The sequence below is a fragment of the Podarcis melisellensis genome (genome assembly GCF_964234715.1).
Source record: "Podarcis melisellensis genome assembly, chromosome: 5".
Lineage (NCBI taxonomy): Eukaryota > Metazoa > Chordata > Lepidosauria > Squamata > Lacertidae > Podarcis > Podarcis melisellensis.
Genome location: NC_138537.1, coordinates 54,706,248 through 54,717,081, shown reverse-complemented (window position 1 = coordinate 54,717,081; position 10,834 = coordinate 54,706,248). Strand labels below are relative to the sequence as shown.

At 41.2% G+C, this 10,834-nt stretch overlaps 1 protein-coding gene across 8 annotated transcripts; it reads left to right on the top strand.

Annotated features, from left to right (window-relative positions):
* The first annotated feature begins 90 nt into the window (after positions 1-90).
* Positions 91-10,762, top strand: IKZF5 (IKAROS family zinc finger 5). Of its 8 annotated transcripts, none has more exons than XM_081912823.1 (7): positions 91-244; positions 2,718-2,780; positions 3,650-3,761; positions 4,794-4,880; positions 6,311-6,474; positions 6,642-6,824; positions 7,607-10,762. In XM_081912823.1, exons 5-7 carry the CDS (start codon positions 6,336-6,338, stop codon positions 8,548-8,550), a joined length of 1,266 nt encoding a protein of 421 aa, XP_081768949.1. In that variant the 5' UTR covers positions 91-244; positions 2,718-2,780; positions 3,650-3,761; positions 4,794-4,880; positions 6,311-6,335; the 3' UTR covers positions 8,551-10,762. The 8 variants fall into 8 exon arrangements, with proteins under 8 accessions (XP_081768949.1, XP_081768950.1, XP_081768955.1 ...); XM_081912825.1 differs by lacking the exon at positions 91-244 and adding an exon at positions 260-481; XM_081912826.1 differs by lacking the exon at positions 91-244 and adding an exon at positions 1,275-1,796.
* The last annotated feature ends 72 nt before the right edge of the window (positions 10,763-10,834 follow it).

Genomic DNA, 10,834 nt, shown 5'->3' with positions numbered 1-10,834 from the left:
TCAAGAGGAAAATAAAAACAAGCAAACCACCCGCTTTGGAGAGCGAGAGCGCGCTGCTTCCCACGCCTCCCTTTGAGAACGGCGCGCGCCGGCCGCGCCTGCTGGCGGAGCTCTCGCGGGATTTCGAAAGGGGGAAGGACGCGGGTTACGCCTGGGCTCCGGGAGACACAACAAACATGGAGGCGGCGGCGGCAGCGGTGACGGCGGGAGTCGAGTCCACCTGCGGCTGGCAAGTGCGGCGGAGGTGAGGCGGCGGCGGGGCAAGCGGCGTCCGGGGGGCTCCCTCCGCCCGGGCGGAGCAGGAGGAGACCTCGTCGTGCTCCTTCCCCGCTGGCGCCGCGCTCTGCCTGCCTGCCGAAGTTGGGAGCGCAGGAGGAGTGGCGCCGGCGAAGCCCACTTCGCCGAGGGTCGGTCGGGGAGGCAGCATGTCGGGAGCGGCGCTCCGGTGCGGTCGGGGAAAAGGCTGCGCGCTGCCCAGGAGGTGGGTCCGGTGGGCTGTGGGGAGCTGACCCCCAGCAGCAGCCCCCAAAGGGAGGCTTGGAGTCAGGGTCGCGGGAGGAGAGGTGGCCGCAGGGAGCCTGCGCTTTGCCCGGGAGTCGCTGGCAGCTCATCTTGCCCTAAGGAAAGCAAGAAGAAGATGCAAGAAGAAGAGGATGTCTGGGCTCCTCATGCATCCTACAGTTGTGCAGAAGAGGGGTTTTTTCCCAGCAGGTGCCGCTTGCATGACAAGCTGCCTCTGTGGACATCTCCATCTCTGCGCAACTATTAAGGGGCGGCTGGAACAGGAACACCCAGTCCTGCCTTTCCCCTCCTGGCCGCCCTTGCCCAGCGAGGGAGGATGAAATTGCCTCTTCCCCACACAGCTGTTAAGAGAGGCACACCTCTCCTGCGTTGCATCTCACCACCCTGGCGGCCGGCCAAGCGGCCCCCCTTCACACTTGGAAGGGGGGGTGTCCAGAGGCAAAAAGTGGCTCCCCGAACTGTTCCTGAGCCGACAGCTCTTTTTGCTCCTAAAACATACATCCTCGAAGGATGCTAGCTGATACTGTTGGGTGCTCTTTTAGCACTACCCGAGCCACCCAGGGTCTAGAAGTGACACTGTTTTGCTTTGTGATCACTCAATAAGCGACACGGAGTGGGAAATGTCTGACTTGAACTGCTTGGAGATGAGAGGGGTAGGTAGTGGAAGGGAAAAGCTGCAAGTTGGGAGGTTTTTGCATGGGATTGAAGAGATGGAGGGCTGGGAGGGTGGTGTGCCATAGGCTGTGTGCATGGAGTTCTGTGGAATGAAAAATCTGAGTTCTATTCCAACTGCCTTCCAAACATTAATTCCCTCTTACCGTCTCCTTGGTTAATTCTTTAGAGTAATTATATGAGCCATAATGTTGAGGATTAAATTGGCAAAGTAATTGGGAGCAAGTATTAAGAGATGAGAAGATGAAGTGGTATCTTCCAACAAGATTGGATCATACTGTATTTGTATCGTAGTACTCTAGGCCGCTGATTTGCAGCATTGGACAAAATTGCTGAGAGTTCTTCAGCTCTGCATCCCTTCAAGCCTCACTGCTCTGATCTGCAAGGATGGGGAGATGGGTTAAGTGTTGCCAGAAAGGGCAAAAGTGACAATATACTGGATGGAAATTATTGCTCCCGCAGTGTGGTTAATACAGTATAGCTTTGCTGCTGGTGAAAGAGCAAGCTCTGTAAAGTTACTTCCTGCATTTTCAAGTTCTTCCTATGGTTTGTGTCACCGTTGGCTATATATAATATGTTCTCCAGTGCCAGTGGGAGCAGAGGTACAGTGAAACATTTTAGCTGAATAATATAGCTAAGTCTGCTGTAGAGTATGTAGCCAGCTCATTTTTGCTGTTGCCTTCAGGGTGAAAGTTGGCAAGTGAGAATAAGACAACAAATGCATGGTCATTCAAGGCTTTGTGGTGGCTGAAATGTTGATCTTCCTCCTTATAGCACTTATGTTCTGCCTCTTGCACATTTTAATGTATAGACTTTGATACAGGTTTTGTCATGTTAACTTTTATGTTTGGCAAAAATCACTCTCTCTTTTGGACAATGTGGAACTGTAGAAATGTTAAGGTGTTATGTGAGCATACTTGAGAAAAGTCTCAAATTTTTCTTCCTTCCTTAGATTTCTTATATGTGAGCGTCACATGTCTGTCCTGCACAGAGCAGACAAATGTGGCATGTACATAAACAGCTCAACCACCTGTTTCAGATATGTAAAAACAGCATAAAAAACTTTAGCATTCAGGCAATCCAGCACTTGGATTGTTTCCTGCAGCTACAGTTCATTGTGAATATCCTAAATAGGGCTTTGTACAGCAGTGTCAGCTAGGAAAAGAAAAGCATATCCTTCTTACATAGGAAAACTATTGCCTAGGTTTATTCATGTAGATGCTGTATTTTACAGAAGATAATTTTTTAGCATTAACTTGGTAAGGATTTTGGTATGGGAATTACTTAAGCATGAAATGTGAGTTATAAAACTAAGGTTTTATGGCTTTCCTTAGGTATAATGTACTCTGTGCGTATTTTCAACACTAAAGCAACACCATTATCAGGCTTCGTTATTTTAAGGCAATGGCATCTAATTTAACTAACTCAGTTTGAAAATGCGGAACTTCACATTTTGATTTCCCTTGAGATTGCTTTAAAAACAATATTGAGTATGCAAAATTATGTCTTTTTTTATTCTGCAGTGTTCAACTAATGGAACCCAAGTTAACTTAAATCTATATGAAGCTGATGACTACAGAAAGAAGGTAGGCAAAACTATTGTATAAAGGAAAATTTGAAGCAACTGTTGCTGAGAATGACACTAGATCTTGCTCAGCACTAACCTAGTGATACTTTTATTGCTTTCTTTTTTTGTAAACAGCTTTGATGGTTTTTCAACCGATAAAGCATGAATAAGTTTTATGAAATAAATAATAAATAAATAAATAACCCAAGAACAGCACTGCTGGATCAGACTGAAGGCCTATCTAGTCTAGCATTCTGTTCTCACAACAGGTGTCTATGTGAAGACCACAAGCAATCATGAGCACAACATCAGTCTGTCCTAGAAAGATAGGGCTGCATAAAGCCTATTAAGGTTATTGTCTTGGTCATATGCTAAACCATATTGTTCCCCACTTAAAAAACAGCAAGAAAAGGCCATGGCAGCACTACACAACTTGTAAACCATGAAAATGATCACATCTCTACTAGGAGCGCTGCTCCTAGTAGCCTTTGGACATGGATGTTTATGGGGTTGGTGTGTTCTCTGCTCTGCTGCCGCCCCTGAGACTTTGAGGCAGACATTGCCAATGCCATCTGGCTCCCTGTTGTGGGCATTGGGCATTTGGTGAGCTAGTGTGTAGTAGACTAAAACAGGGTTTCCCAAACTTGGGTCTCCAGCTGTTTTTGGACAATTTCCATCATCCCTAACCACTGGTCCTGCTAGCTAGGGATGATGGTGGTAGTCTAAGAACAACTGGAGACCCAAGTTTGGGAAAGTCTGGAATAGAAGATGGACAAGCCCTCTCACCCTGGAGACTGGCAACAGAAATGTTTGTAAGCAGCCTTGAAGACTTAACTGGTGGAAATGCTTTTTAAAACCAATGTGTGCCCTAATCTCATTTTCTTGTAGACTAGAAAGGTATTAATCAGAGAAGTGTATTTCATATATGATGGAACATATATTTCAAGAGTGGATTTTTGATGTCTGTTTCACTGATTTGAAGTTGATTTGGAGGATTAAGGTAAAACTGCTGCACACGCATTTTAATGATCTCTTAAAAGTTATGTATCTTCATGTGTCAGTAAACTGTAATGAGCTATGCTTCGGTTTTTTGTCTGGAGGGAAGTAACGAGGAGGTTGTTGGAATATGCAGTGCGAAGCTAAGTCGGAATAAGGGAGCTATGGGTGCAAGTGGGAATCCTGGTAGTATTACTATTTCTGAAGGCAGCACTGTATAGGGAAGCTTTTTAATGTTTAGTGTTTTATTTTGTTTTTATATATGTTGGAAGCTGCCCAGTGGCAGGGGTACAAATAAATTATTATTATTATTTATTATTACTGAGAGAAGATGGGGTAGAGTAGGCTGTCTGAAAAGAAGGAGGCTTAGAAGACGACTAGTTCTAATTACATTCTTCAGTGTACTGTGGATATTTTTGAGGAATAATGAAAACAAATACTGTTGCTAAACCTGGGTAACTGTCAATAAGACTCACACTTCAAGAGTCTGAAACCTACCTTTGTCATTCCTCCCCTCCCTTCCCCACAAGTAATTTCAGTGTATTAATTTGACCATAATTTGAAACAGAATACTTGAATAGATAGGTCTTTTTACCTAATCCAGCAATGTAATATGTGTATTTTCATTGCTTGCCTGGTGTTTACTGCAAAATTTTACAAACTAAATATATTTTTCCTGGCAAGACTGAACAAGTATGCCTGTTCAAATATCTTTTAAGTTTTTAAGACTTCCAGGTGACTAGCTGCCTTACTGTGATGTGATGCAGTGTGTGTAGAAATGTTTTGTATGCTGTCAGCCTTCAGAGAAAAAAATGATTTTCAAATGTGATTATATATACCACTGGTAAAGCCTTAACAGGACACAGTAAAAGGGATTTAAGATTGGGGTGAAAAGGTTGTTTTCAAAACAAAGTCTGTAAAATGAGTAACTGAAATGCTTCTGTCAGTTTTATATATTATTTTGGTCTACCATTCCTGAAGCTTTCTTAAATTAGTTAATAAATGGTTGAATGTTTTCCCCCTTTTTTGTTGATAGGGAAAGCGGGACATGTGTGCTTTATTACTTATCTAATATCCTGAAGAAGAGTTCAAAATGTTTTCTACATAAAAGGAAAAAATTCAGGTATGACATGTCTATAATTATTTTTTGGGGAAAAGGCTGCAGTTCTTAGAACTTGCCTTTAAAAGTTTTTATCCACATCTAATCATTTTGCAGCAGTAGGTTGTATGCCTCTCTTTTCTTACAGCACACCAATAAAATGGAATTACGGAGATATTTGGTAGAGGCCAATGGAAGTCTAACATGAATTTTTAGTAATACAATATTAAATCTTTTGTAGTGATAAAAGACACCACAAATTGCACAAAATCATTGGCTGGTTAATGATTGTCAAATGGATTTGATAGTCATTTCACTTTATTCCTTAAAAAAAATATAGCCAAGTGAAAGACTGGGTGTGGGAACTAGGAATTTGCTAGACTGTGATTATCATATATAAATCAAAGAAACATGGATATAATATTAAACTAGTGAGCAGAGCGATCTAAATTCCATCTGGGGAATGGAGCAGCCACTGCTATATCCAATGTTTTATTGCTCGTGCCCACCAGGGTAGCAGGGGAAGGGTAGCTTTTGATGCTTATTTGTTGAGGGGGGCAAATTGGTGGCAGTAGGTGGGCATCCCTGCAGAACCCTAATCCCCTCCATAAGTGTGGGTGAAGGGGTAGTGATTCCCCCCCCCTTGCTGTTACGTGTTTGTCATTTTGTTGTATTGGATATATATGTTTAGGTTATATTACGTATAAGCTTCTCTGAACATTCCTTTGGGGGGAAGAAGCAGAGTAAAATCTAGTGAGTCAAAACAGAACCTGCATTTTCATCAGCAGACCAAGAGAAAAATTTACATGGAGTGGAGACACAAAAGCGGAACCTTTGAAATGAGAGGTGTCTTACTGAGGTTTCCACTCATCAGTTCTTTGAGTATTTGTAGATTTCACAGTTCCACAGGCTACCTTCTTTCCCTTGCCCTTGTGTTGCAAAACACCAAATTCTAGTTACCAAGATGGTTCCTTAACAATATAAAATGAGCCTTGCTGGGTGAGACAAAGGGCCTATCTAGTTCAATAGCCTGTCTCCTATGTTGGCCAACCAGATGTCAATGGGAAGCCTGCAAGGCTTCTGTGCTTTGTTTTTATCTTTTTGAACGACATAAGTTTAAACTCTTGATAATGGATAACTGCCTCCTGGAAACCTACTTTCTGTTTTCTGAAGGGCTTGATGTAGCATGAGTAGGTTTGTTGATATGAACAGTATAGGACTTGGGCTTTTGTTAAATGTTAGACATCTTCACACAGTGAAACTTGATATGGGGAGTCCGAATTGTTTCCCGATTCTGCTTTGATGGCTGCCTTTTTCAAGTCACCATCTACCATCCTAGCCTACCTCATGGGGTACTTGCAAGGCTAACATGCTGCTCTTCAAGTGAGAAATCAGTAATGATTTTCAATATTGTGTGGTTTTTGTTTGAATCCTAAGTTGGTTTTTTATTTTAGGCCCACAGGATTGTGAAGTTGTAGTATGAATATGGGTGAAAAGAAACCAGAACCTTTGGATTTTGTAAAAGATTTTCAGGAATATCTGACTCAGCAGACTCACCATGTGAACATGATTTCAGGCTCTGTTAGTGGGGACAAAGAAGCAGAGACTCTTCAGGGAGGTAGGTTCACCATGGTACAATTCAGCTTTCACTTTATTTAAACAAAAGGCTGGTTATTGTAGAGGGGAGCTTCCTTCCACCTGTCTCCCAATAGCCTGTTAATAGTATTCAAACTAAGTACAAGATAAAGGAAGAAACTTATTGGGGTTTCCCTTCTCTTTTTACAGCAGGGACAGAAGGTGATCAAAATGGACTAGATCATCCTTCAGTCGAAGTCTCACTGGATGAAAACTCTGGAGTGTTAGTAGATGGGTTTGAAAGAACTTTTGATGGAAAATTGAAATGTCGGTATTGTAACTATGCCAGCAAAGGAACAGCACGTCTCATAGAACATATCAGAATTCACACAGGTATGACCGAGTCTGCAGATTTTGTATCTCTCTGCTGATGGTATATATACCTACGCAAGCTTTCTTACTGTGTTAAACATGTGTTTTCCAGTCAGGAGATTTGTATCTATCTGTTAATGATCTTTCCCCTTCTATTTTTCCAGTAAGCAAACTTGATTATTAAAATTCACTTTTCAGCTAAATGTAGGAAAACCAGACTATATGAAATAACCTGTGTGACTGTCTAGGGAACTTGTTTTTTCAGCTCTAGATACTGCTTACACTTGCGATGTTGCTGATCCTTTACTTGTTCAACTTACCCTATGTATCTTCCAGCATTTACTGGTCCTAAGACATGAACCATAAAACTCATCTTTCATTTGACTGTTGTTTGTCACAGCTAATTCTGCCCTGGTTTCCTCGCTGGCCCAAATAGGACTAATTTTGCCAGCTAGCCCTAGTGATCATCTAATGTTTATTGGATGGATTTCCCCCGTAAATTGATTTTTGAATTCTGACTTTATTGTTATTCACGTTTTATACTGTATTTTATGCTGTTTTTTGTTGCATCAATTAAGTGTTTTAAATTTGTTGTTAGCTGCCCTGAGCCCGGTTTTCTGAACTGGGAAGGGCGGGGTATAAATAAACATTTTTTAAAAAATTATTATTAAGGATTTTAAATGGTTGCTTTAGATATTGTAGTGCTCTGTTTCCTCAAGTGACTCAACTAGTTTTTTCTCTCCTTTTTGTTTCTTGCAAAACACATGGTATCAAAGCAACAATAAAATCTTGTATTCTTTCAGGTGAGAAACCACACAGATGCCACTTATGCCCCTTTGCATCAGCGTACGAACGTCACTTGGAAGCTCATATGCGATCGCATACAGGTGAAAAACCTTACAAATGTGAATTGTGCTCATTCCGCTGTAGTGACAGAAGCAACCTGTCTCACCACCGCAGGCGCAAACATAAAATGGTGCCTATAAAAGGTACGAGGCCTTCTCTTAGTAGCAAGAAGATGTGGGGTGTCTTGCAGAAGAAGACCAGTAACCTGGGGTATGGTCGAAGGGCGCTAATAAACTTGAGTCCACCTTCCATGGTGGTTCAGAAGCCAGACTACCTTAACGACTTTACTCATGAAATCCCAAACATTCAGACTGAAGCATATGAAAGTATGGCAAAACCAACAGAGACTGGTGGGTTACCAAGAGATCCACAAGACCTTATGGTAGATAACCCTTTAAACCAGCTATCTACTTTAGCAGGACAGTTGTCTAGCCTGCCCCCTGAAAACCAAAACCCACCCTCTCCTGATGTTGTACCGTGTCAAGATGAAAAGCCTTTTATGATGCAGCAGCCTGCCGCGCCAGCAGCCGTTCCAGCAGTGTCAACCAGTATTCCTCAGAGTTCATCCCCTACAAGTCCTGATCCTCGCCCTGCACATTCTCAAAGAAACTACAGTCCAGTCGCAGGTCCCAGCAGCGACCACAGTGCTCATGCCAGCACCCCGAGCATAAGTAATAGTCAGCCAAGTACTCCAGCACCAACTCTTCCAGTTCAGGATCCTCAGCTTCTGCATCACTGCCAGCACTGTGATATGTATTTTGCTGACAATATTCTTTATACGATCCACATGGGATGTCATGGCTTTGAGAACCCTTTCCAGTGCAACATATGTGGTTGCAAATGTAAAAACAAGTATGACTTTGCTTGCCATTTTGCCAGAGGCCAACATAACCAGCATTGATTGAATATAAGTTATACCATGCATTCATTTATCTGTGTTTGTTTAAACACATTGCTGTCTGTCTCTTCGTTGCTACCGGAAAGGTTGCGTGCCCTTTTGGAGGAATTCAGTTAAGCAGATTTAACATCAAAGGCAATTACCTTTACACGCTTTCATGATTTGCTAGGGACGTGCTTGTTTACCATGGCGGCATTCTTTACATGGTTCCTAAAATAAGAATGAGGTTTGTAGTGCAATTATTATTATTATTACTATTAATGGATAATCAGTGCAACACAATATATACTGACCTAACATAATGTGGATCTTCTCGATCAACACTTGTGTCCAAGTACTTAACAAATACTTAACATTAAGCTGAGCTACTGGAGTAGCCTTTAGTTTAATTCCGTCATACATAATGTACTCGGATATTTTCAGTGTAGAAGCTAGATGCAACTGTGTATAAACTGACCATCTCATAAACTGCTATAAAATATTGTGTAAAGAGTAAACAAAGATAAAGTTGATGTCTGCAACAAAACTTAAATCTAGGAAAGGTTTAATTGCTGTGAGGCCTTTAATAAAGCTCCTGTGGTAATAGTGAGTCATGATGTGGAAAACTAGAAGAGTAAAAATGTGAAATAGGGAACAAAGACATCCACTTTCCATTACTGCTGACCCTCTTTTAAAGGAATACAAGGAACCAGTGCCTAGTATTAAATGTCTGTAATTTTGAAAACTGTGTGCAGAAAGAAAACATTGGAAGGAAATGGGTAATGTGTTAAAATACTGTACCATAATCTTCATACTTAGCTTGCATTGCATTGCAAAGAACTTCATTACCATTTAAATGTTTAAGTGTAAGTTGTTTTGTCTTTACCTTCTGGTAGTAATATTTTTACCTGAAAATGAAGTGGCAAGGAGGTTATGAGATTATGATAATCCATTCACATTTCACATGGGTCATTTTATCTGTGAATGATGAATGTACTTCTTGAAAAGAGCGTCCTTGTCCAGGTAAACAGCAGTCGAAAGAAAACATTCCATACTAGGTTTTTTGTTATAGTTCTGGACTTGACAAAGCAAAAAGTTTATACGAGGAATCACTGGCTAATTACAGTGGATAAAAACTCTTAAGACATAGCAGTCAACTGTTTCTGCCTTGATCTAGATAAGTGAATAGGCACTTTAAACAAACTATGCTAGCAAAAACTATGGTGCTAGCTTACAGCACATGAATCCTTAATATACAGGGGAAAACACTTTGACATGCACTTTTATTGTATATCTTCGTTATTTTATTTTAAGGGAAAGAGAGGACTTTATACTGCTGTCACTTGCATAAGAAGTAAATATGCACATGCGCATACAAACTTACGATAGTGTGCTTTTATTGGTTTCGCATCCCAAAGTACGTGCCTTTGTGTGAATAATGGTCAAGTATACTCCTCTCCATCTTCAGCTCCTCTTTTGGTTGAGGAGCATTCTTCTGATAGCCAAAATAGGAGCACAGATTAGAAAAGTCCTTTTGAGTCAGTTAAGTCATCACTGGTCAGTGCAAAAGAAAAACCTTATCAGTAGGATCCTATCTCGTAAGATGTATCTTACGCCAAAGTCTACTTGAGCAATTGGGTCGTCGTCGTCCCCTCCTGTAGCCACATGGCACCACAAAGGTCCTAAACTATAATAAGGTGGAGGGTGCACAGTATTTACTGAGGTAAACAGCATATAGTTTGAGCAGGAGAGGCTACTGGCATTGTACTTAAAGCAGACTAAAAAACTTACCTTCCCTTGTTGGAATTTTTTGTCTCTTTAAGTTTAGAATCATTTTTCAGAGGAAAAGCCCTCTCAAGCAGCTATATTTAAGACCTTAATTTCAGTTCCTGACATTCTCTTAGGTATCTTTCTCAAAGTTAATGTTCAGTGTCTTAATACATTTCTGTAACCGTACTCAATGTTTGCATTCCGACGTATAGAAGTATTTCGCCAGAATATTCTTGGAATTGCCTTCTGCCTCTCTAAAATGGCATAGCACCAAATTAGTCTTGCAACTTTAGTGCCATATATGTTGCACTCAGGAAGTCAGTGACAAACTTATCATTAGTCTTGTTTCATTGGGATTGCATGCTATGACAGCAGAGAACCTAAAATATACTATGTATGTTTTAATTACAGTGCTGGGTATGTTGAATGGACTAACACAGCTAAATAAAGGCTGCTTGTAAAAATCCTCACGTATATCCTAGCTGGGTCATCTTTATGAAATGTCTATAAATGATCTGATTGAATGAGCTGTTGTAGA

What these genes read in the sequence shown, in the direction of transcription:
- IKZF5 (XM_081912829.1), top strand. Translation starts at nt 6,336, where the DNA reads ATGAATATGGGTGAAAAGAAACCAGAACCTTTGGATTTTGTAAAAGAT. An exon ending in AGCAGAGACTCTTCAGGGAG is followed by an intron (nt 6,475 to 6,641) that starts GTAGGTTCACCA and finishes CTCTTTTTACAG; the next exon opens with CAGGGACAGAAGGTGATCAA. An exon ending in ACATATCAGAATTCACACAG is followed by an intron (nt 6,825 to 7,606) that starts GTATGACCGAGT and finishes GTATTCTTTCAG; the next exon opens with GTGAGAAACCACACAGATGC.